This window comes from Maylandia zebra, linkage group LG8, assembly GCF_041146795.1.
Source record: "Maylandia zebra isolate NMK-2024a linkage group LG8, Mzebra_GT3a, whole genome shotgun sequence".
Taxonomy (NCBI): domain Eukaryota; kingdom Metazoa; phylum Chordata; class Actinopteri; order Cichliformes; family Cichlidae; genus Maylandia; species Maylandia zebra.
This window is the reverse complement of record NC_135174.1, coordinates 12,795,154-12,819,630: the sequence shown is the minus strand read 5'-3', so window position 1 is coordinate 12,819,630 and position 24,477 is coordinate 12,795,154. Positions and strand designations below refer to the sequence as shown.

General features: G+C 39.3%; 2 protein-coding genes across 2 annotated transcripts; both read left to right on the top strand.

The window, feature by feature from the left end:
- The first annotated feature begins 8,616 nt into the window (after positions 1-8,616).
- LOC143419957 (uncharacterized) lies at positions 8,617-10,131 on the top strand. Its single transcript, XM_076887829.1, has 4 exons — positions 8,617-9,226; positions 9,338-9,406; positions 9,500-9,594; positions 10,011-10,131. The coding sequence occupies exons 1-4, from the start codon at positions 9,155-9,157 to the stop codon at positions 10,117-10,119; spliced, it is 345 nt and encodes a 114-aa protein (XP_076743944.1). The 5' UTR covers positions 8,617-9,154; the 3' UTR covers positions 10,120-10,131.
- Positions 10,132-16,436: 6,305 nt separating this feature from the next.
- On the top strand, positions 16,437-23,608 carry LOC101478801 (glucagon receptor-like). Its single transcript, XM_004562514.3, has 14 exons — positions 16,437-16,487; positions 17,022-17,105; positions 17,391-17,493; positions 17,613-17,723; positions 18,338-18,459; positions 19,410-19,516; positions 19,814-19,970; positions 20,230-20,389; positions 20,711-20,771; positions 20,851-20,920; positions 21,040-21,131; positions 21,235-21,373; positions 22,364-22,405; positions 22,756-23,608. Exons 1-14 carry the CDS (start codon positions 16,437-16,439, stop codon positions 22,825-22,827), a joined length of 1,371 nt encoding a protein of 456 aa, XP_004562571.2. The 3' UTR covers positions 22,828-23,608.
- The last annotated feature ends 869 nt before the right edge of the window (positions 23,609-24,477 follow it).

The window sequence follows — 24,477 nt, the reverse complement described above, 5'->3', positions numbered from 1 at the left end:
CAAAGCAATACTGAAAGTAGTAAGAAGTGTGGGAAAATGAAACTGAATGTGTTTCAGCGAGGGAGTTTTCTATATGACGTTATCAGTCTCTCACATCATTGCGAAGGAATTTTGACCCACTCTTCTACATCACACAATGTTGTTTTGGATCATCAAGTTATCCTAAGTTTCTCTTGTGCACAGCTCTCTCACGGTTCTGCCACAGCATTTAAATTAAATGGAATCTGGACTTCGTGGCTGGACAATTCAAACATTCAATTGTTTTTCAGCCATTCTGTTGTAGATCTGCTGCTGTGCAAATACACAGAGAAAGAGAACAATGGTTTTCTCCTGGTAACCATTGAAAAAAATAATTGTTCAGCCCTTTTCTAATTCAACTGTCATTAATATTTAACATGCTGTGGCAGTTTTTCTGAGCATTGCACTCTCTGGCTTTGGGATGAATTTTCTCCTGGGAGGTGTAACAGTCTGTTAACACACACCTGAGTGCTCTATGCTGATGCTCAGCTCTTGATCAGTATATCAGTCCTGGGGTAAAAAGAATATTTTTTTCCTCTTTAATTATTAGTCTCTTCTAAGGAAAAATTACAAAAGTGAAACAGAGAAAATAAACAGAGCTCACATACATTTGAAAAAACAAGGGAAGCTTGGTATCCTTGCAGCTCGTTTAACCTTTATTTAGTGAATGTATTACGCTTCAATAAAGTACAGCCTAGTAACAGTGCAATATTCTTTGAACAGGTTTACCAATAATACGGGTTTTTTCCTCTTTTTCTCTTTTACCTTAAACAATAACACATTCGTCAACATGCTTTTTACACCAATTTCACACTTATTTTATTTAGAGATCCATTAAAATATCTTTCAAAGAAGTCTTTCCTCTCAGCCCTCAAACATCAATTTCATACAGTCATGTTTCTCCAGAGCAGACAGTGCAGATGAGATTTTATGTCCACATTAGGCTGAGTAATATGAGACTGGAACTGTGGTTAGTCAGGATGCAAGTCCAAGTCCTTAATCCTACACAACCCTGTGATCTAAATTTTAAATTTGTGGTATAGCATGACCCCTGTGGATGTCAAATGATGCAGATCAGGAGTAATAGCTCTAAACCAGCTTCCTCATTGCAGTGCACAACGTATGTTGTGCGTTCTGACGTGCAGAAGTCAAAGTTAACTTCTGGTTGCTCTGTTCTGATACTGGCGGAGTATAAATTCACATGGTCATCTCCTGTACTTCAGTATTTATATTTATGAGGGCTCTAAACCCAAATTATTATAATGATTATTATTATTAGAGTCGTAGTAGTACTGCATCCAAGATTTCATCACGTGTGGTCACTCGTAATTTTTGCCTAAATCTGCATGACCTAGCTTGAGTAATAAACTCTTGTCACAGGATCCAGCTGAAGGAAAAATGGTGAGCATGCACATGACATAAGCCATGGAGCACTGCCACGAACATTCATAACATGCGGACATCATGGTTCAGGAATCTGGACACACTCTTACTGACTTTGTGTAGAAGCTCTGTGTGTTTCTCTTGTTTTCCATGAATCCTCTGTGACTGAGAGCCAAACGATTATGAAACATAACCAGCTTCTCTGGAAAACAGCATTTTTGTCACACACAAGAAGAAGCAAATAAATTCAGTTACAACAAATGAAAGAAAACTTTTGTTATTGTAAGTCAGGAGACTGAGACTTGACTCATGCATCAACATTTTCCCAGTTCTTAAATGAGTCTACACACAGGCATATTTTACAACAAGGAGACGTGAAACCGATGATGTAATCTATAGATGGTTTATTGCAGCAGACTCAGCTGCTGGAGTTACTGTGGTTTGGTCCTGAACCTCTGACTTCATGTCAAAGTTTTCACAGTTGGAGAGAAGCTGTATCTTCTCTCCAGAGCACACCTCCACCTCACCTGCTCCCTACTCTCACTACATATCACAGTGTCATCAACAAACATCACAGTTCACAGAGACTCCTGCTGACCTCATCTGTCAGGCAGTCCATCACTACTGCTTCATCAGTTTATGTGGAAATAAAGACACAAATCAAATCAAATCAAATCACTTTTATTGTCACATCACATGTGCAGGTACATTGGTACAGCACATGTGAGTGAAATTCTTGTGTGCGAGCTTCACAAGCAACAGAGTTGTGCAAAATACAATAATGTAAACAAGCAAAATACAAGAATGGCTACATCTGAAACTAATAAATATATGTACAATATATAATAGTATATGCATTTCTGGATGTGTATACTAAATATTTTTCTACGTGTGTGTGTGTGTGTGTGTACACATATTTTACAAATTAAATAGAGTAAACAATAAATAAAATATATAAAATAAATAAAATAAAATATACATAGTTGAGACATGTGCAAAACAGTGGCATTACTGTACAGTATGGAGTGCATAATGTTAAAGTTCCAGTAGTGAAGCTGAGGTGTCTATGAAGTGTTCAGCAGTCTGATGGCCTGGTGGAAGAAGCTGTTTCTCAGTCTGCTGGTTCGGGACCGGATGCTGCAGAACCTCCTTCCTGATGGAAGTAGTCTGAACAGTTTATGGCTGGGGTGACTGGAGTCCTTGATGATCCTCCCCGCTTTCCTCAGGCACCGCTTCCTGTAGATGTCTTGGAGGGAGGGAAGCTCACCTCCAATTATCCGTTCAGAGCACCGCACTACTCGCTGGAGAGCTTTGCAGTTGTATGCGGTGCTGTTGCCATACCAGGTGGTGATGCATCCAGTGAGGATGCTCTCAATGGCACAGTGATAGAAGGTCCTGAGGATGCGGGGGCTCATGCCGAATCTTTTCAGTCTCCTGAGAAAGAAGAGGCGCTGCTGCGCCTTCTTCACTGTTTTGTTTGTGTGTACTGACCACGTAAGATCCTCAGCCAGGTGTACGCCAAGGAACCAGAAGCTGCTCACTCTCTCCACAGCAGCGCCGCTGATGGTGATGGGGGTGTGTACTTCTCTGCACCTCCGGAAGTCCACTATCAACTCCTTTGTCTTTGCGACGTTGAGGGTGAGATGGTTGTCTTGACACCAGTGGGTCAGGGCGCTGACCTCCTCCCTGTAAGCCGTCTCATCACCATTGGTGATAAGACCCACCACTGTAGTGTCGTCCGCAAACTTCACAATGATGTTGGAGTTGTTAGTGGCTGTGCAGTCGTAGGTGTAGAGTGAGTATAGGAGAGGGCTCAGTACACACCCCTGTGGAGCACCAGTGTTCAGTGTGACGGGGGATGAGGTGATGCTGCCCAGTCTGACCACTTGGCGTCTGTCAGACAGGAAGCTAAGGATCCAGCTGCAGAGGGAGCTGCTCAGTCCTAGATCCTGCAGTTTCCTGTCCAGCTTCGAGGGAACGATGGTATTGAATGCTGAGCTGTAATCTACAAACAGCATTCTCACATACGTGTTTCTCTTCTCCAGGTGTGACAGGGCAGTGTGTAGTGTCAGGGCTATGGCATCATCAGTGGACCTGTTGTGGCGGTATGCGAACTGTAGAGGGTCCAGTGAGACTGCGGTCAAGTGAGCCCTCACTTACGAAGTCACAGTCAAGCTAGCCGCCCCGCCAGCCGCACCTAAAATGTGGTTGCACTACTCTTACGCATATTACGGTATAGGTGCCGACTGGCTTAGAAACGAAGTGTTTTCTGTCCTGACACTATTTTACTTCACAATCCACTCCCAGTTTTGGTTTATCTCCACTTTCCCCCCTGTGATCCACAGCCAAAATTACTGTATGATTCAGAGAAAATTAACAATAAAATTTGCCCAATTTACTCTACTGTACTCTTAATATTCTCATTTTTGAGCTCAGATTACAGGAAAACTATAAGAGGTGACGCAGATATTTCACTGGATTATGACTCTGGGTGACCCCACTCTTCACCCTGTGATCCACAGCCAAAATTACTGTACGGCTTTCCAGAAAATTGATAGTAAACTTTGCACAATTTACTGTACTATACTCTATATATTCTCATCTTTGAGCTCAGATTACAGGAAAACTGTAAGAGGTGACACAGATATCTCACTGGATTATGACTCTAGGCTGTCGCCACTCTTCACCCTGTGATCCACAGCCAAAAATTACTGTACGGTTTTTGAGAAAATTCATAGCAAAATATTCCCATTGTGCTTTACTGTACTCCACATATTAACATCTTTGAGCTCAGATTACAGGAAAACTGTAAGAGGTTACGCAGATATTTCACTGGATTCTGACTCTGGGTGACCCCCACTCTTCACACTGTCATCCACAGCCAAATTTACTGTACAGTTTTTGAGAAAATTGATAGTAAAATCTTCCCATTTTGCTTTACTGTACTCTACATATTGACATCTTTGAGCTCAGATTACAGGAAAACTGTAAGAGGTGACGCAGATATTTCACTGGATTCTGACTCTGGGTGACCCCCACTCTTCACACTGTCATCCACAGCCAAATTTACTGTACAGTTTTTGAGAAAATTGATAGTAAAATCTTCCCATTTTGCTTTACTGTACTCTACATATTGACATCTTTGAGCTCAGATTACAGGAAAACTGTAAGAGGTGACACAGATATCTCACTGGATTATGACTCTGGGTGACCCCCACTCTTCACACTGTCATCCACAGCCAAATTTACTGTACAGTTTTTGAGAAAATTGATAGCAAAATCTTCCCATTTTGCTTTACTGTACTCTACATATTGACATCTTTGAGCTCAGATTACAGGAAAACTGTAAGAGGTGACACAGATATTTCACTGGATTATGACTCTAGGCTGTCTCCACTCTTCACCCTGTGATCCACAGCCAAAATTACTGTACGGATTTCCAGAAAATTTATAGTAAACTTTGCACAATTTACTGTACTATACTCTATATATTCTCATCTTTGAGCTCAGATTACAGGAAAACTATAAGAGGTGACACAGATATCTCACTGGATTATGACTCTGGGTGACCCCCACTCTGCACCCTGTGATCCACAGCCAAAATTACTGTACGGTTTTTGAGAAAATTCATAGCAAAATCTTCCCATTGTGCTTTACTGTACTCCACATATTGACATCTTTGAGCTCAGATTACAGGAAAACTGTAAGAGGTGACGCAGATATTTCACTGGATTCTGACTCTAGGCTGTCGCCACTCTTCACCCTGTGATCCACAGCCAAAAATTACTGTACGGATTTCCAGAAAATTCATAGTAAAATCTTCCCATTGTGCTTTACTGTACTCCACATATTAACATCTTTGAGCTCAGATTACAGGAAAACTGTAAGAGGTGACACAGATATTTTACTGGATTATGACTCTGGGTGACCCCCACTCTGCACCCTGTCATCCACAGCCAAATATACTGTACGGTTTCTGAGATTGCATGTTCTCCCCGTGTTTGCGTGGGTTCTCTCCGGGTACTCCGGCTTCCTCCCACCGTCCAAAGACATGCAACTTGTGGGGATAGGTTAATTGGATAATCCAAATTGCCACTAGGTGTGAATGTGAGTGTGAATGTGGGTGTGAATGGTTGTCTGTCCCTGTGTGTTAGCCCTGCGACAGACTGGCGACCTGTCCAGGGTGTACCCTGCCTCTCGCCCTATGACAGCTGGGATAGGCTCCAGCACCCCCCGCGACCCTGAAAAGGATAAGCGGAAGCGAATGGATGGATGGATGGATGTAATATCATCAGTAAAAGAAATACTCCCACTATGTAAGACATGTTTTTAAATTCAGTTAATAAATATTTTATCAAGTCCATACAGATGTTTAAAGACATAATGCAAAGCATGTTTGTTTCTTATTGCTTACAAATGTGTTTGCCTTTAACATAATTTACATTTCATTTATACAGTTTCACAGACGAAACAATAAAATCGGTTTCCTGAACTGTTCTTGATGGCCCAAATTTTGAATCCTTTTGAGGGTGATGCATTATCCAAGAAAGTGGGAAATTTGTTCATTGATCTCTGACCCTAGCTGACTATGACGCCTCCTAATTCTGCTTCCAGCCTTGCTGATTAATTTGTTCTTCCTTTTGGCATCCCTGTCACTGATGCTGTCACCAGTTGTACACAGCATCTCTGTTTGTCCACCAGTCTAATCTGTAATTCAGGTGAACCCAGAATTACATGTATCTTTGTAATGTTTCAAAAAATATACACTATATGTTGATGGGCATTGTCACACTTTTCTTTCCTTTATAAGTAAGAATCTCTATGGTTTTAATGACAATTCATATACAGATTGTGGAGGACATTTAATTCAACATTCAAAAAAGTTCCTCATCAGCAGACTATAGTACAATTTCAGCCCACCGTTAATAAACCCATCCAATGCAGGGTTATCAGAGAAATTATGCAAATGTTATGTTTTCATGTACTGGTAATCTATTTATCATTTATCATGATTCCTGCTCTGATGATTACTTTCTTCTACTTCTGTAATTTTAATAGATAAAGGATGTTGAACATTAAGCTCCAAACAGGATGAGTGAGGAAGACCACAGAGGAGAATCGTGGATGTAGTAAAAGAATACATGCAGCTGTTTTTTTTTTCATGGTGGAGGAGCAACTTCTGATACTATCTTAAAGAAAAAACACATCAAATTGAAGAGTAAAAATAATGACAACAATATGTCTACATTTTTTTTTATTAATTCCTTAAAGTAAATGCAGTCTTGTCATGGTCAGAGTTGCCCACTCATATTTAACTAATTCAAATACAATTACTGCATATCAATGCTTATGTTCTAATAAAAGGCATTGTTTAATACTTCTTCCATGACAACCCAAATAAATCAATGAGAGGGAAACGGAAATATTAGTAATCAGGCAAGGTTTACTGTTCATTTACCATTCCCTGATAACAGTAAGCTTAACAAAAGAAAAATGTTGGGGACGAGAACCGGGCGGCTGAGCCAGATCAAAGACATTACTAAAACAAAAAGACGCCAACAGCTTCCCTAAAGTGGAAATAAAATAATATGCAAAACAAAAGGCCTGTGTACCTGCTTGACACATACAGTGGGGCAAAAAAGTATTTAGTCAGCCACCGATTGTGCAAGTTCCCCCACCTAAAATGATGACAGAGGTCAGTAATTTGCACCAGAGGTACACTTCAACTGTGAGAGACAGAATGTGAAAAAAAAATCCATGAATCCACATGGTAGGATTTGTAAAGAATTTATTCGTAAATCAGGGTGGAAAATAAGTATTTGGTCAATGACAAAAATACAACTCAATACTTTGTAACATAACCTTTGTTGGCAATAACAGAGGTCAAACGTTTACTATAGGTCTTTACCAGGTTTGCACACACAGTAGCTGGTATTTTGGCCCATTCCTCCATGCAGATCTTCTCGAGAGCAGTGATGTTTTGGGGCTGTCGCCGAGCAACACGGACTTTCAACTCCCGCCACAGATTTTCTATGGGGTTGAGGTCTGGAGACTGGCTAGGCCACTCCAGGACTTTCAAATGCTTCTTACGGAGCCACTCCTTTGTTGCCCGGGCGGTGTGTTTTGGATCATTGTCATGTTGGAAGACCCAGCCTCGTTTCATCTTCAAAGTTCTCACTGATGGAAGGAGGTTTTGGCTCAAAATCTCACGATACATGGCCCCATTCATTCTGTCCTTAACACGGATCAGTCGTCCTGTCCCCTTGGCAGAAAAACAGCCCCATAGCATGATGTTTCCACCCCCATGCTTCACAGTAGGTATGGTGTTCTTGGGATGCAACTCAGTATTCTTCTTCCTCCAAACACCACGAGTTGAGTTTATACCAAAAAGTTCTACTTTGGTTTCATCTGACCACATGACATTCTCCCAATCCTCTGCTGTATCATCCATGTGCTCTGTGGCAAACTTCAGACGGGCCTGGACATGCACTGGCTTCAGCAGCGGAACACGTCTGGCACTGCGGGATTTGATTCCCTGCCGTTGTAGTGTGTTACTGATGGTGACCTTTGTTACTTTGGTCCCAGCTCTCTGCAGGTCATTCACCAGGTCCCCCCGTGTGGTTCTGGGATCTTTGCTCACCGTTCTCATGATCATTTTGACCCCACGGAATGAGATCTTGCGTGGAGCCCCAGATCGAGGGAGATTATCAGTGGTCTTGTATGTCTTCCATTTTCTGATGATTGCTCCCACACTTGATTTTTTCACACCAAGCTGCTTGCCTATTGTAGATTCACTCTTCCCAGTCTGGTGCAGGTCTACAATACTTTTCCTGGTGTCCTTCGAAAGCTCTTTGGTCTTGGCCATGGCGGAGTTTGGAGTCTGACTGTTTGAGGCTGTGGACAGGTGTCTTTTATACAGATGATGAGTTCAAACAGGTGCCATTCATACAGGTAACGAGTGGGGGACAGAAAAGCTTCTTACAGAAGACATTACAGGTCTGTGAGAGCCAGAGATTTTCCTTGTTTGAGGTGACCAAATACTTATTTTCCACCCTGATTTACCAATAAATTCTTTACAAATCCTACCATGTGAATTCATGGATTTTTTTTTCACATTCTGTCTCTCACAGTTGAAGTGTACCTCTGGTGCAAATTACTGACCTCTGTCATCATTTTAAGTGGGGGAACTTGCACAATCGGTGGCTGACTAAATACTTTTTTGAGTTAGATTTAAAACCGTTGTAATTGATTACAATGAATGTTCTCATAAGAAGAATTATTTGAATTTAGTTACTATTGTCTTGTTGAAACACAGGTCGCATATTTGTGGAAACAACAGGAAACGGAAGTTGTTGTTTCTGTGGTCCCATCTCAGATTAGAGGTAACAACTTTGTCATACGTCACAGTGAGTTCCTGACCCTTAGACCACACAGCTGGCTTGTTGGAGAGGTATGTAAACTAGTTATTTAAAAAAAAAAAAGTACTGCATAAGGTTAACGTTAAAGCTGGGGCAGGACATTAGTTTTTCCCTACACATTCAGTAAGTACTACTTTAGATCGACATTCCAGGCATATCCTCATGACTGAATACTGAGTATACGTAAGTAAAAAAAATCTTTATTAAACTTTGTATTCCAAAACTTTATCATGTTTACAAAGTAATAAAAGGTTATTTATTATACTCCTCAGGTCATTGAAAGTCTCCTGCACCACTGGGCCATTCGGCTAAATCAGGGGAATAATATCTACATTATGAACCACTACACGAGCGGTGTGATCCTCTATGGAGAGAGAGAACTAATCAGGAGACAAAGCTTGTCCAAGGTAAAAAAAAATTTTTATATATTCTAGAATTAATTTTTTAAAAGTTAATTAATGTCTCGAAATGGAAAAGGTATTGTTGCAAATTTGTAATTAATTCCTAATATGTCACAGGTGAACTTTGACAACTACAGAGCCGTTTTATCCTTTGTGAACATTGGAAATATACACTGGAAGTTTCTGGTTAGTATGAGCAGCATTTCTGTGAAAACAGTTTGTTTCAATAACACATTATTGAAAATTTATGTACTTTTTAAATTTATATATCTATCGCAGTACATAAATGCAGATGACAGCTGTCTGTATTTGGTCGATCCTTCAAGAAACTCTTTGGAGCAGGAAGAGTCTGACCGTGCAGCCAAAAGATTCCGGTAATTATGCGTTATTACATGTATATAATAACATGAAGTATTAGAGAAGTGACAGGAGGACTTAGGAGGTCTTTTTCTAAAGGTGAACGTATGGTTGTAGATTAAAGTTTAATAAAATCTGTGGTTATCAGTTCTTTAAAGAATTTTAAAAAATAATTCAAAATTACACACATATGTAATTTTAAATAATAAAAAAAACCACTGACAGTGTTTAAGCAGTGATACATTTGAGACAGTTAACATTTGTAGATTTAAAAGAACATGTTAATAATTTTGATACTTCATCTAACATAATGTAGAGCACAGGGCTTTCTGACACACCATTAAAAACAGTGATATGTACTATATGTGTCTTTTTCTGTGTGACTTTTATCTTTCATTATTATATAAATGTGATGTATGTTATGTTCACAAAGTGAATACTTCAAAATGAGGATGACATGCTACAACAAAACAGACTGGGTGAATGTGAGACTTCGAGGAGGAGTACTGACACATCCATTTCAACGGGATGGTTCTAGCTGAGGAGTAATGGTCATCATGGTATGGTACCACATTAACGCAATAATATTTTTCTGTGAAATTAGATAAGAAGATGGGGTGGGGGAAGTTAAAATAATCTTAAAAGGTTAAATTGTGTAAACAGGAAGTGTAACATTTGCAGATGTTTTCAATTAATTGTTTTTGGGGTTTTTTATTTCAGATGGTCAAAGTAGTAATGGAAGCATTCCCAAATAAACCAGAAATGACATTTTTGACGACAAAAAAAGAGATGGCCCAGGCACGAAGGACATTTGCACAGACAATACTTGAGGCCTCCGGTGTGTAATATCTTCTTCAAATGGACATATTTATTTGTGTCAAACTGATGAACACTAACATATATATATATATATATATATATATATATATATATATATATATATATATATATATATATACAAATTCTTGATTTTGAGTAAAGGATCAAGAGTTTTTTTAAAGGTCAGTGTTCGTCTTCTACTCAGATTATAAAGCTGAACCCCACAAGAGGCAACATTTTCCTTTTGTCGCCGGAGCTCCGCACGTGTTCGGCATTGAAAAGTGCAAAATTATTATCGGTATTCTAATTCAACAGCCTACTCTCTTTTCATCTTTCCTCAACACAGAGATAACAATTCAGACAGGCATTTCGAAATTACATCAAAAGGGGGAAAAACAGGCAGCAGAATCAAAGATATGAAAAGATGCCAAAATGCTCTCAGAGAGTTCGTGCTCAGGCAACCTTTAGTGTTGTTTATCTCTTGGGATCATATCAGTGTAATCATTTCTTCTTCTTCTTTTTAACAGAGAACAGTCATGAAAGCTCATAGCTGTCATGGTCTCATCATCGGTCTCGATAGAGTGGCTAGTTTGTTTTCTTCTTGTGCGTGTGTGGGAGTTTGTGTGCATCATGCACATTGCTATCCACCTGTGTTTCTAAAACTCTTACTTATGGCTATTTATGACTCAGTATGTGATTTAATATTTATTTTCATAATTAAAAGAGTGCATGTTTTGTACCATCATCAAAACTGTATCTTCATAACTCAGCAATACACAAGATGAGGCGTCTAAATAAGAATAAAAAAAACAAACAAAAAATCTCTCAACGCTTGTTAAGCCCAAATTTCAAAAAGACATAAACTGTAATGAATGTAGTTGTAAGGTAATGCTTTACTTTAGGGTGGACATTGGTGAGTTACACCAGTCAATCTAGCATTTCTGATCTGTTGGCACGTGGTGTTGAAGATAACATCTCCTGTAATGAAATATTCCTGCTTATGTATTCCTGCTTAATTAATCCATCCATCCATTCATTCTGGGATGACTGGATGGAGCCTATTCCAGCTGTCTTAGGGCGAGAGGCAGAGTACACCCTGGACAGGTCAGGCTGTGCCATCAATTACTGTAAATTTAAATGTTATGGTCATACAAAAGAGGGTTTATAGAGAATACTGTTAAATGTTCCATTTCTATGCCATATGTGGGAACAATTTCCAGAGTGTGATCACAGTGCTGTGTGGACTCATTCACATTTCAGAGAAACCAAGTGAGTCTAAAAATAGAATACATCCACTGTTAAGGCTCTTGCTTTCAGCATCTAGATGAATATTATAACTGTCCGCTGCTATTATTTTATCTAAACTGAGCACTAAACCAGCTAAAAAAGACTGAGAAATCAGATGAAAACTCTGAGTAAGGGCAGGTGGATGATAGATGACAACAAACTACAATCCTTTGCCAGTGAGGGACAGGTCTAACAGTCAGGCTGTCAAATGAAGGCTTTCTATAGCTGACAATGTATTTATATAACACATAATACAATTAATATACCCACACTTGAATGATTTGTGAAACTCATGATCTGATAAGAAAATAGAAGCCCTTATTTAAATGTTACTCTAACATTTAGAAGTACAAAGTGTAAAACTGATTATATATATTATATATAAGTTGTAAAGTTACTTACTCACTGATAAGTGACTACAGCTCAGAACACATGCTCATACAGAATTACTCATACCCTCACCAGGGACCTTACCACCCTTGGTGACCACAGAGCTTATCCATGCCTAAAAATAGCCCTGGTTCAATTTGTCAGAAACTTCAACATCTGCCAGCATTCAGAGTCCAATAAGGTACTGACCTTCACTGAAAGAGACAACCATCATGGCTACTGTGCAGCATGCTTTATGTGGGTTCAAAGTAAACTCTAAGGATAAGTATGTGTTGTTATACGGCAATAGAAAGCTTTGGTAAATTCATTATACATCCTGCGCAATGATAATATAATAAGCAGTAATGTTAAAAGAACAACAAAAAGCTATAAAGTGTTAGCATTTCATTTGTCTTGTCACATTCTAAAATAGCTCTGCAAAGTATGTCAGTATTGTGATTACCAGAGCCCGCTGCCCACAGCAGGCAAGACTAATAATAAATGTCACAATAAACAATAAACCTCTCCATTGTGGCAGGGAGCACATGTCAGGCACACACACAGGTGAGGAAATTTATTATGAAACCATAGAGAAGCGTCCTGCAACAACAACATCTGTAAACGCACAAGTGTCAAGACAAACAATAACCCCAAGTACATAAAGAAGGCTAGAGCCTATTCAAATGCATGTGCATATTTTTACCAGGTTTAAAAAAACAAATTCACACAGCATTCAACAGTCAAGTACTGTTTTGTAGCAAAGATAGCACTGTGAAAGTTCTGCTTAATAATAATGTTAAACCGCTCAGCAGCAGCTCACAAAGGCCTGAAGGGTTACATTCATCTGGGTGCACAAATATAATACCCCAAATGTGACTCTGTGTTCAGAGGTTTAGGTAATAAATCAGTTCTCAATGAACGAGGTGCACTCAAAGGGCTCAAAATGTCTGTGAAGGTATTCATTAGAGGAAGATTTGTAAGTCTCTTCTGCTGGACTAAAACCATGTTTTTAATTACAAGGTTGAAACTAAACAATCTGATGAGGCCAACAAAGGGAAAATTATAACAGATTTTAGGGGGATGAAACTTATTAATACTAAGCAAACTGGTGGTTAACAAAGTAATGCTTTTTTACTATTGTGATAGTTAATCACATTAGCTAATAGCTCATTTTGAAAAAAAGCACCATTTATTTAAGTATTGGTTACTACTATGTAATGTGATTTGGCTTGTGTTAGAATTTAATTAAGTAACTAAAGCTTTTAAATAAATGGTTTGGCAAAAGCTCAATATTTGTTTGCAAAAATAAAGCAGAAAGCAGCATAACATGGCAATATTTCAACATTTCAAAATAAATAAAAAAAATCAAAATTTATTTATACAGCACATATTAAAACAACAGTGTTGACCGTAGTGCTTCACAGTCAGTAAAAGCATGAGACAATTAAAACAAACAATAGGTAACAACACAACAAGCTAGAACAGCCAACTAGTTAGAATCAAAAGCCAAAGTAAAAAGATAAGTTTTAAGACGTGATTTAAAAGACTGGATAGACTCGGCAGTACGAATATGAACAGGGAGGTTATTCCAGAGTCTAAGTGCCACGGTTGCAAAGGCCCGGTCACCTCTCGACTTCATTCGAGACCTAGGTTGTGCTAGGAGCCTGTGATTGGATCATCTAAGTGCTCTGTTGGGATTGTATAAGTGGAGTAGTTCAGAAAGATAGCTGGGCGCTAAATTATTCAGAATTTATAAGTGAACAAAAGAACATTTGTCCATCCAGTCCGAGACACGGTCAGTGACACCCTCAGCAGTTGTGAGTCACTATGGAAAAAATGTTTATTTTCTGACATCAACCAGTTGGAAAAAAATAAATCTCAGATTCTGGTTTGCTGGTGAGGGGCGGTATTGTACAAGTAGGGGAGGCATCATTGGGGCCACTGCCACCCCTGCCACTACTCTTGACACACCCCTGCTCCATGCTTCGATCTTAATCATCGAGCAAAATATGGACACAGAAATGTAATTACGTATGACTAAGACAATATACTACTCAAAAAGATTTGATAGTGTCACTTAATGTACATTTAATCAATGGATGCTTTGACAGCAAGAAAAGTAAAAAATTTCAAACAATTTGAGAGAAATTACATAGAGCTATATTCTAAAAATAACACCAAAGGAGAAATCGGTATTCAAAGGCAGATGGTGGGCAGGGCATCACGGATTACTCCGTGGAGCTTCAACTTGCAGTTTCTTCCACACACGCTCAGGACCAAACATCTCCACAGCCCACAGCGCATCTGAGAGCAGCGCAGTTCATTTCCAAAGGACGTAAAAGCTGTAAGTAAATACATGTTTTCTTTGTTTTCCATAACCTGTTAGAGCTGTTCCACAGATGTCCCCAAATACTGTTGTTATTTCTTTATATTAAAGGAAAGTGTTAGCACTCTGCAAAAATATGCTGCAGGACTCAATTAATTTATTTACTAACGTAGCGTCGCATTTTTAAGGGAATTTCCGAGGTTGAAAAATCGACAGATTTAAAAGAAAAAAAAGAGAAAAAAACGTTCATGCTTTCTTGAAAAATTATAGCTTCAATTTCTATTTAGTGCAGCTTAAAAGCATTGTCTTTGCAAGTACAAAAAGTGTGATGTGCTTAAGACTTCACACCTTCATTCTCTTCTTGTTAAAATGCTTTGAGTTTCTTGCTCTTATAGTTTTATTCTATGTTAAAATGCATTAATCTTAATGGGAAGACCCCACAGCTACTGTGCATCCCTTCACAGCAGTCCTTTCAGTGAAACCACACAATATTAGAAGGTTAGTTTTCATCTGGTTTAATGAGCAGTTTAGGATAAACTTATTTTGGATTGGGGTTTAAAAAGCTGGAACAAGCATGTAGAGATCCCACACTTGGAAAGAAACATTTGTGAGGGAAATGCTGTGCAGTGTTTATCTTTGCAGTGCTGGAAGCAGACAGGTTTTTTTTTAAATAGTGGAGTCTGTCAGAGATGATTGCTGATATCAGGGCAGCGAGGATAGCTATGTCCCCTGAATGTTTTTTTTCTCCCTCCACTGTTTAGTTCAAATATTTTATTTTCTGTTAATCTTCTCAGATGCTCAGTTTGCCTAAGTTATACTTGATAAATAGCCAGCACATCTCACAGGATTATTACAGTTAAACTGCCATGCGTGGGAACAAACACCACTGAAAGATATTTTAACTAACCAAAGAAAGAAAGAAATACAACACTGCTATTTTACTACACATGACCCCAGTTCAATGAGTATGTGCCTTCACCACTGGTTGAGTGGGGTGGGGTGGGGGGGGGGGCAAAGAGGTGTCGTGAGTCAAGCCTGAGGTAACCATGGCCACACTTAGCAAGTCCCTGGCTCCAGTTGTTTACAAGAATCGCATTTCTGTCTTTGGATTTTTTTTTTATCACTACTTGAGTGACAGGCCAGAGGAAGCTCCACATGGGGCAGGTTAGAAAGAAACCAAGCCCCATGTGATGCTTCACGCTGCTGCAGGGAATGATTCAGAAATGCCGCCTGCCAGGAGACAGAAATCAGTGTTTTGGCAGCTTATTGGTACACAGTGGCAGGCTGCACTCAGCCTAAGGTGGACCTCCCACAGATGGTTGGGACATGGAGCCCCTGAGAGGCTTTTGCTAATAGTGGAGTTCCTGTGCAGTAGCACCAGTGGGTTAACCTTTAGCCATGTCACACAGCACAGAGGTAGAGAGGCGGGTATACTCTGGACAGGTCGCCAGTCAGCATTATTTTATTTAAGAAAGTCAAAAGAGGAAAAGCATTTTTTCCAAATTTTATTGTACAATTTAAACTGCTGTCTGGTCAAAGACTGATAATGAGATTTAAAAACAAAACAAAAAATACATACAGTATAAAAGTATATATATAAGTCTGATTTTAAATGAGTATGTGCACGGTGTTAACAATGAAGTAATCTTGTGATTGAGATTTTTTTTTCATTTTTATTACCTGCTAAAATGTTTGTTAGAGCTCTGATCTCTCTTAGTTTCAGCATTTTTCAGACTACCAGAACACATCTGCTCGACACATCTGTGAACAAGTATTTGTATTGGGAACAAAACCTCATTCTGCTGTAGGCAACTTCCGAGGACAAAAGTATTGACTGCTTTGAACTTCTGAGGTAGCTTCATTTCCCGGTGAAAAGGCCAAAATTAACTATCAAAGAACTACAACAAGATTGTTGAGCACTGATCCACAAACTATGAATCATGAGCTGACTGAGCTGCGAAAGGCCCTTAAAGCGAAACAGGCTGAGGATTTTCAGTTAAGCAGGACGCGTAAAGAGCTAAGCAAACCTTGCAAAGGCTGCTAGGTGAAAGAGCAAATATGTGTATCAACCTAGACAAGAACAAGGTGACAATCGGGAAACTCAGCAAGGTCTGAGGTCCCGAAAAGGAGGAACTCGATGAGCTGAGTGCAAAAAGGATGCGAATTATGCAAAAACACTTGAAATGAGCAAAATAGGAATTCATTAGACAAAGATGGAAATGTAAAAAATACAAAGAAGAAATTGTTGGAAGTCCAGAAAACACTTGAACACGAGAAGATCGAAGTGATGGAAGAGTGGGAGAGAGTGGAGATCTTGTTAGACCTCCCATGTGCAGCCCCATTTTTGTATTTTAGTACCATCAGAAACGATTAAACTTAAGAAAAATTGGTTGAATTAAACTGAATGAATTGAAAATGTCCAGGACTGCAGGACAAAGTCTGTGCTTTTAGAGCTGTAATAGCTCAGATCCATTTTGAGGTTACTGGAGTGCTTTAGAAAAGATATGGCCATTGAAGTTCAATTCATGAAAAATCACTCTCTCAAATGTTTTTACTCTGTGATCTTAACCACTTTCTAACAACTTCTAACAACTTCCATCCGTCACATATACTGTACTTCACTGCCTCCTCTCAATTTTGCAGATAAAGAAGAACAAGTCTGCAACGATGGACCTTACTCACAACTTTATAGTGCTGACCTGCCTGCTGTTCCTCCACCCACTTAAGGTTAGCCAGTGAAAATAGACAAAGAGGATATCTACAGCTGTTTTTTTTATTATCTAACTTTGATACATCTCTTCAATTAATCCTCTTCATGAAACAAGCCGGTTTAGCTCTTCTGGTTTTAAGGTTATCCCCTGTTTTAGTAGTTTTCATTCTGATTGGCTGCCCTTCATAAACAAAAGGTTTAAAGTGAAGGTCTGAGCCTGAGAGCGAGTAAATCATGATAGAGCCAGAGCTCTTCTTTGACATCATGTTCTGAATAGTGTTTTTATATGTATCTCATTACAGGTTGAAAAGGTGAGTGCTAAAGTTCTGGAGGAGACTTATCGAAAGTGGGTTCAGTACAAAGAAGACTGTTTCAACACGATAAGAAATGAGTCACTGCCTCAAAGTAAGCAACTGCGTGGTAGAGGAAATATGGCAATATGTGATGGAATAGCAAAGGAGTTATTGAAATGTTAAATCAAACCTGGGGTTTTCTCCTAAGTTTCTTTTTGTTTGGCCTTCCAGCGGGCTTGTTCTGTAACCGGACGTTTGACAGGTATGCCTGCTGGCCAGATACTCCTGCTGGTGTTATGATCAACATCTCATGCCCTTTCTACCTGCCCTGGTATGACAAAGGTAACAACAAAAAACTGTCTGTGTCTGTCAGTTTGTCCTTTTCCCCTTTCAGTAGCTGCCAGTCTCTTCTTATTACTGGTCAGTGAGATTTTGCTGTGGATAACCAATCTTACATTTAATTGTACATTTTGATCCTCACTGCTGACACTAAAATGAAAGTAAAGCATACACTAAGTGTTGGCAGTGAGAGCTTAACTAGAAAACAGGAGATGGTGCACATTCTGTCAGAGCTAAGCCAACTGCAAATAGAAGTTATGCTGATCATCTACAAACCAAATGTTTGGATGCTCTGTAAATAGTAAATATTTATGAGATATGCAAAATGATTTATATATCTCTGGATCATGTTCATATCTGAGTTCTTCTTCTTCTTCTTCTCCTTCTTCTTCTTCTTTCTGGAAGAGTTGCAGTGACTTCCAGGACAGAATGAACTATGGGTTTTTATATAGTAGCTTTAAGTCAGTTTTTTTTCCTGTGTTCATCAATCATGAACATTATGCATCTTTATGTCCTGTGAGCAGTGATTTAGCTTGCCTCTGCATGCTTGAGCCCCCAGTTTCCCTTAACTTGTACTAGGCAGGTGGTGACTGAAGGACTAACTGTGTTTCGTCCAGTGTCCCAGGGTGTTGTGCGTAGGCGATGTGGATACGATGGCCACTGGGAGAGAGAGGACAATGGACAGGTGTGGAGGGATATGACACAATGTGAGGAGGAAAAAGAGGTTGCGTCTCAGGAGGTATGGCTACAAAGTAGTTTTTTTTCTTTTGTTTTCCTCTGTGGGGAAACATAGTTTCTTTTGTTTAGTGCTCAGTGTGTGTTAAAACTGTGGTCCTTTCTTATCACACACAGGTCTCCATGAGTAAACAACTCAACTCATTCCTGACAATTTGCCTTGTGGAACAATAAAGTATCTATTTGTATGGCACTAAATCACAGCAACAGTCACCTCGAGGCTTGTTTTTATTAATAATATTAATAATAACACAGTTGTGTACAAGAGCGTAAGGGGTTACACAAGTTCTTTGTACAAACAAGAATACACCAAAGTCATAAATACCTTTACAAAATGCACATTAGCCACTGAAAAAACAGGAATATAAAAAAAAACATTCAGTGCTGGAAAAAACTAAAATGTGAAAAAACTGCATCTAAAAATTTTGTTTTTAAAACTTGGGTAAATGCAACCTATGACGACCTGCTAAACATGACACACTGCAACGTATCCTTTTCACAGTTTTGCCAAAAACTCAGTGAATTGGACCAATTTTGTAGACGGGCCGATAAAGTCAGACAGGAAACAAATACTTGAACTTATTGCTCCTAAAGGTGGTTCTACAAGCTACTCAATCACTCTGTGTACTTCATTTTTCACACATTGCTTCATTTTGGGTTAACGTTTGTGTAATAAATAAACACACAGTGTAAAATATCAGTGCTGCAGTCAACAAGTTTCAAAGGGCGAAACGTTTACTTTTTACGGTCTCCATTTCCATTTTATTTTGTACTTTTGAAAGTTTCTATAAAGCTTGAAGAGTAGCTGCTTGTACAAAAGACAATCATCTGATAATGCCAAAAGTTTTTATCTGCAAACAAAGCAGAGGCCCTTCCTGATTTGGCTTTTGTTCACTCTTCACTTTAAGTAATTTTAGTTTTTTAGTTAATAAAAGTGAAAATTTGTCTTTACAGCTGTGGTTCAAACAGTTAATGGTGAGCTTCAGGATGCTGTACACCGTTGGCTATTCCTTGTCCCTCTTCACGCTTATAACAGCTCTCATCATTCTTCTAAGCTTTAGGTAAGCTCTGTGATAGATGTGGAGATCTTGTTTTTCACTATACTGTCAAACAAAACTCCACAAAACATAAAAAGTTTGTAAAAAGTCTGATCATCAGATCATCACATAACATGCTGAAACTTTTATTTCCTTACTCAGTGACCGCTGCTAAGATCCGTAATCCAAGATTCTAAAAGCACAATAGTTGTAAATTATGTTCCTTGGTGAATCAGATCATTTTTTTAAAAGCGCCAGAATCCACAGCATGTTTTTAAATCCAGGCAATTTGAAATTGTATTACTCTGTGTTCCTTGGCAGGAAACTGCATTGCACCAGAAACTACATTCACGCTAACCTCTTCCTGTCCTTCATCCTGCGAGCTGTAGCGGTCATTGTTAAAGACACAATGTTGGAACATCACTGGGGAAGAGAAATCATGAAGCCGACTGATGTGAGTGAGATGCTCAGTCATCAGGTACGTCTCGAAATTTACTGCTAATTATTTGCTTAGATTATTTGGCAATAGATCAGTGTGTAGGACGTACTGCTTTGATGCTAGTGCATTCAGGTAATTACGTAAAGCATGTTTAAAGACCACTCCCATGGAAATGGGTGGCTAATTTGCAAACTATTTTATGAAAAATAGCAAGTTTTAGAAATTTTACAAGTGCCATGCAAAGACCTTTGATATGCAATTTGTATTTTTTATGGGGGTTTTTTCCAATTTCTTTTAGGCTGCTGTTGGTTGCAGGATAGCACAGGTGATCATGCAGTACTGTGTCCTGGCCAATCATTATTGGTTCTTCGGAGAGGCTATTTATCTGTACTCAGTGCTTATTGCTTCAGTCTTCATTGACAGCAACAAATACCTACTTTACATCTATCTCGGTTGGGGTGAGTTCCATCTCTTCGTAAAAAAAAGAATCATACATTCAAGGGGTTAAATCTGCTTTTTGTCAAAGAACACTTTATCTTGACAGTACTTTAAGCTGACATGTTGCAGAACAATAGAAATGTGTCACCACGACGCCTCTGCTCCTCTTTAGCGCTGCCTTTACTCTAGCACTCAAAGGACAAAGCACGCTCTGCATCAGCAGGAGAGCTTTTATAATATGGATACCATGGAACAATACACACAGCATGCTATTTGATTCTTAAACTTATTCTTGAAACCTGCAGTACTGAACCCGGTGATCTCTGATGCTTTCACATTAGGAACTCCACTGTTGTTCGTTGTTCCCTGGGTGGTGGCGAAGATGTTGAAAGAAAACAAAGAGTAAGTGTGCAGACGTGTCCTCATGTGACAGATCATTGTGGAGAAGGGGTGGTGACATCTATCTACCTTTTTTTCTTAGGTGTTGGGCTGTCAATGAGAACATGAACTACTGGTGGATTATTCGTTTCCCGGTTCTTTTAGCTTCACTTGTAAGATGATTTCTGCAAATAGTCCCAAAAGTCTGCATTTATATTGCATGGCTCATAATACTTTGCATGATATACATCTGAATAAATAACAATGCATATTATGATTTTCTGATCAACAGATAAATTTTCTGATTTTCATGAAGATCCTGAAGGTCATATTTTCCAAATTGCGAGCCAGCAACCCAACTCATTACACCGATTACAAACTTCGGCAAGTTTTCTCAGCATTTGTTTAGTGAGCTGGATCAGAGATAGACAGATCATAGTTCTGCAGTGGGACAAGTTACCTATCTGTTTTATTTGCATTTTTTTAGGCTCGCCAAGGCAACTCTTACCCTCATTCCTCTGTTTGGAATTCATGAGGTGATTTTCGTCTTTGCTACAGATGAGCAGACGACAGGCGTTCTGCGCTACATCAAAGTGTTCTTCACACTTTTTATCAGTTCCTTTCAGGTAGGCAAGAACTTGTGAGTGACCGCTGGTTTTGCAGGCACACTGATCAGATATGACGTTAAAACCAAGTGCGTGATACTTCCTCCTCTGATGATCAGGCTTCCCTAGATGCTTGAGTGGAGTTTTTTTATGGTGTGACAGGACGCTTTGTTCACCTCAGAAAGGCGCCTCCGTGTCGTGGTCCTGAGTCTTTGGCCCAGGTTTTTGAGTTTGTTTGGACTTTTGAGATGGTTATGTTTAGTTGTTATGTTTGTTGATGTTCTTTGAGTTTTAGTTATCTTCTACTTTTGGCTACTGCTCTATTTCATGTATGTTCCCTTTTTCATGTCCAGTCTGTGTTTTGTCTCCCAGGTCTGTCATGTATTTCCATGTCTGTTTATCCCCTGTCCTAATGTCAAGCTCACATCCTTGTGAGTCTTACTGTGTATGTCACTTCCTGTTTTACTTTGACTGTTCCTCGTCTCATGTGCATTATGTTCAGTTTTGCTTCCTGTTTAATTAGTTGGATTCCAGCTGTCTCTCCACCTGTTGCCCATCCTCTTGTTATTCTGTGTATTTAAGCCCTCAGTCTCCCTTGCTTTCTTGTCATGTTGACATCGTACTTCTTCTCATGTTGTGTGTGAGTCAGTCAGTCAGTCAGTCAGTCAGTCAGTCAGACAGGAGCATTAGTGGTTCAGTTAGTTTACTCCAGCTGTGCTCTGTGTTAAAGCTGAGTTTTGAGTTAAGCCTGCATTTTGAGTCCTCTCTGCCACACAGCATTACATGAGAAGTCAGGGAGTACACTGGTGCTGAGGGGCCAAAGCTGTGACAACGTGATCATTGTAATTCTGAACACATGTCAGAGACTTCAACGTTGTGGCTGATCAATTTATGTGTGTCACTGGGGGGGAAGAAAAGTAAAGCTGCCTAGATGTGATCTAATTGATTCATTGAGCAAAGAACATCTTGCTCAAACTAAACTGGACTATTTTTATGAACTGGTGTCTCCAGGGATTTCTGGTGGCTGTGCTCTACTGCTTTGGCAATAAAGAGGTTTGTTGTTTCATTTCTTTCTCAGAAGGTGCTAATAACTATTAGCTATAAGTGATTTTGTAAATAACAGACAAAATACTTAAACCATAAGTTTAAAAGTGTATATTTTTAATGTTGAGACGTTGTTCTTAGGGCTGATGGGACAACATCACAATTAAAAAACAGGCATTATTGTTTCTGTATTCTTTTATTTTTTTACTCTAAATGTTCTGTTGCAGGATTTGCATCCTTAACAGTCTAATTTTAATGACATCACAACAAATGGGCTTTAAGTTTACGTCTAAACTGCCGGAAGCTTTATGAAAAAGAACATTAATTCTTAAAGAAGTTATCATCCTCTTTGGGTGCAGGTGCAGGCAGAGCTAAAGAGGAAGGTGGGCAGGTGGAGAATGGCGACAGAGACTGTATGCTGTGGACAGTGACTAGCTGTGCTGGATCCTCGAGAAGACAATTTTTCCATTGCCACAGTGCCACAGCGCAATGGATCCTTTGTGTCAGCAAGTCAACCGGTGCCTGATTGTTCCCTGAGTCCTGGTAGTGCACGCATTTTGAGGCGTCAGCAGCCACCAACCTCTCCACAACCACATGCTTCTTTACAGCACTTTCCATCAGAGTTAGAGAAAGACAACATCCAAAGCCATGTGGATCAGGATGCGATTGGATTGGACAAGTCACAGGGAATGCAGGTGTCCTTCCTGTGGAGGACACCTGCATTCCCTGTGGAGCTACTCCCACATGTTGTGAATACAGATTCAGACTGAATACAGCCTTGCGTTCATTGTACATTTCATTTTCGGTGAATAGTAAATGAACTGGTACTTATATAACACTTGAACAGTAAATATTACAAGCTTCATTCACCCACTCACTGACACATTCATACAGCACGTTCTAAATATCACTTGGATGGCGGCATCAGGAGCAATGTGGGGTTCGGTATTTTGCCCAAGGACACTTTGTGCACTTAAGGAGCCAGTGATTAAACCACCTACTGTTAGATAATCCACTAAACCTCCTGAGTCCCAGCTGGACACTACTTAGTGTAGTTTGTATGTTTAAAACTGTGAATATGAGGATGCACTTTGTAAAAACCGGTGACAGTGATGAGTTAAAACATGAGATATCACATGAGAAATGAGTGTTATAAGCAGGATAAGGATTACATGGATATTTGTTTTTACTGACACTTTTAATGTGTGAATAAAGCGGCTCTACTAAAAAGTTTATACATCAGCCAAGCAAATAGATTTGTTTATGGGTTGATGAGACCTTTCTTCTTCTTTTGGTTGCTTTAGTTGTCGCCATAGCAGATCATCAGCCTTCATCTCACCCTGTCCCTACCATCCTCCTCTGTCACACCAACCTTCTACATGTCCTCCTTCACTCCATCTATAACCTTGTCTGTGGTCTTCATCTTCATCTCCATCTTCAGCATCCTTTGTGCATGTCCAGACCATCTCAGCCTTGCCTCTCTAATTTTGTCTCACATCTTTTTGAAAGTACCACCATCTTCAAATCATATATCATAGCTTTCACTCAGGTCTCATTACCATCTTGCAAATCTTCCCTTTGACTCTTTACACTTGTGACACTCATCTCCACCTGCTTTCCCCTGCCTGCACTCTCTTCATCACCTCTCTACTTCACTTCTTCATGTTTGCTTTGGATGGCTGACCCCAGGTATTTATAGTAAAATATGACCGATGAGTAAACTAAACTGTTGTGAAGTAAAGAATAGAACAGTTCGATCAAGTCAAGTCACAAACTAGATCGCAAACTTAAAAGAAAAAGCAGTTATACACGGAAATTCGATGTAGAGTCATCTTTGCGAGATGTCCTGTAATGTAGTTTGCTTTTTTCATTATTAATTTTCTTCTATAAACGTTATCACCCAGGAGTACAGGGATTGAAAACCCCAGCTTTGCTTTATGGGAAGAAGGCAAATGTGCTAATTTTGTTGCAGTAATTGTTAAAAAATTAATGCGATCGATAGATATCGAAAAGACTCATAGAACATACAGTATATTTACTTTGGATATAGATTGTGCATTGCTGGACACAACTCTGTACCG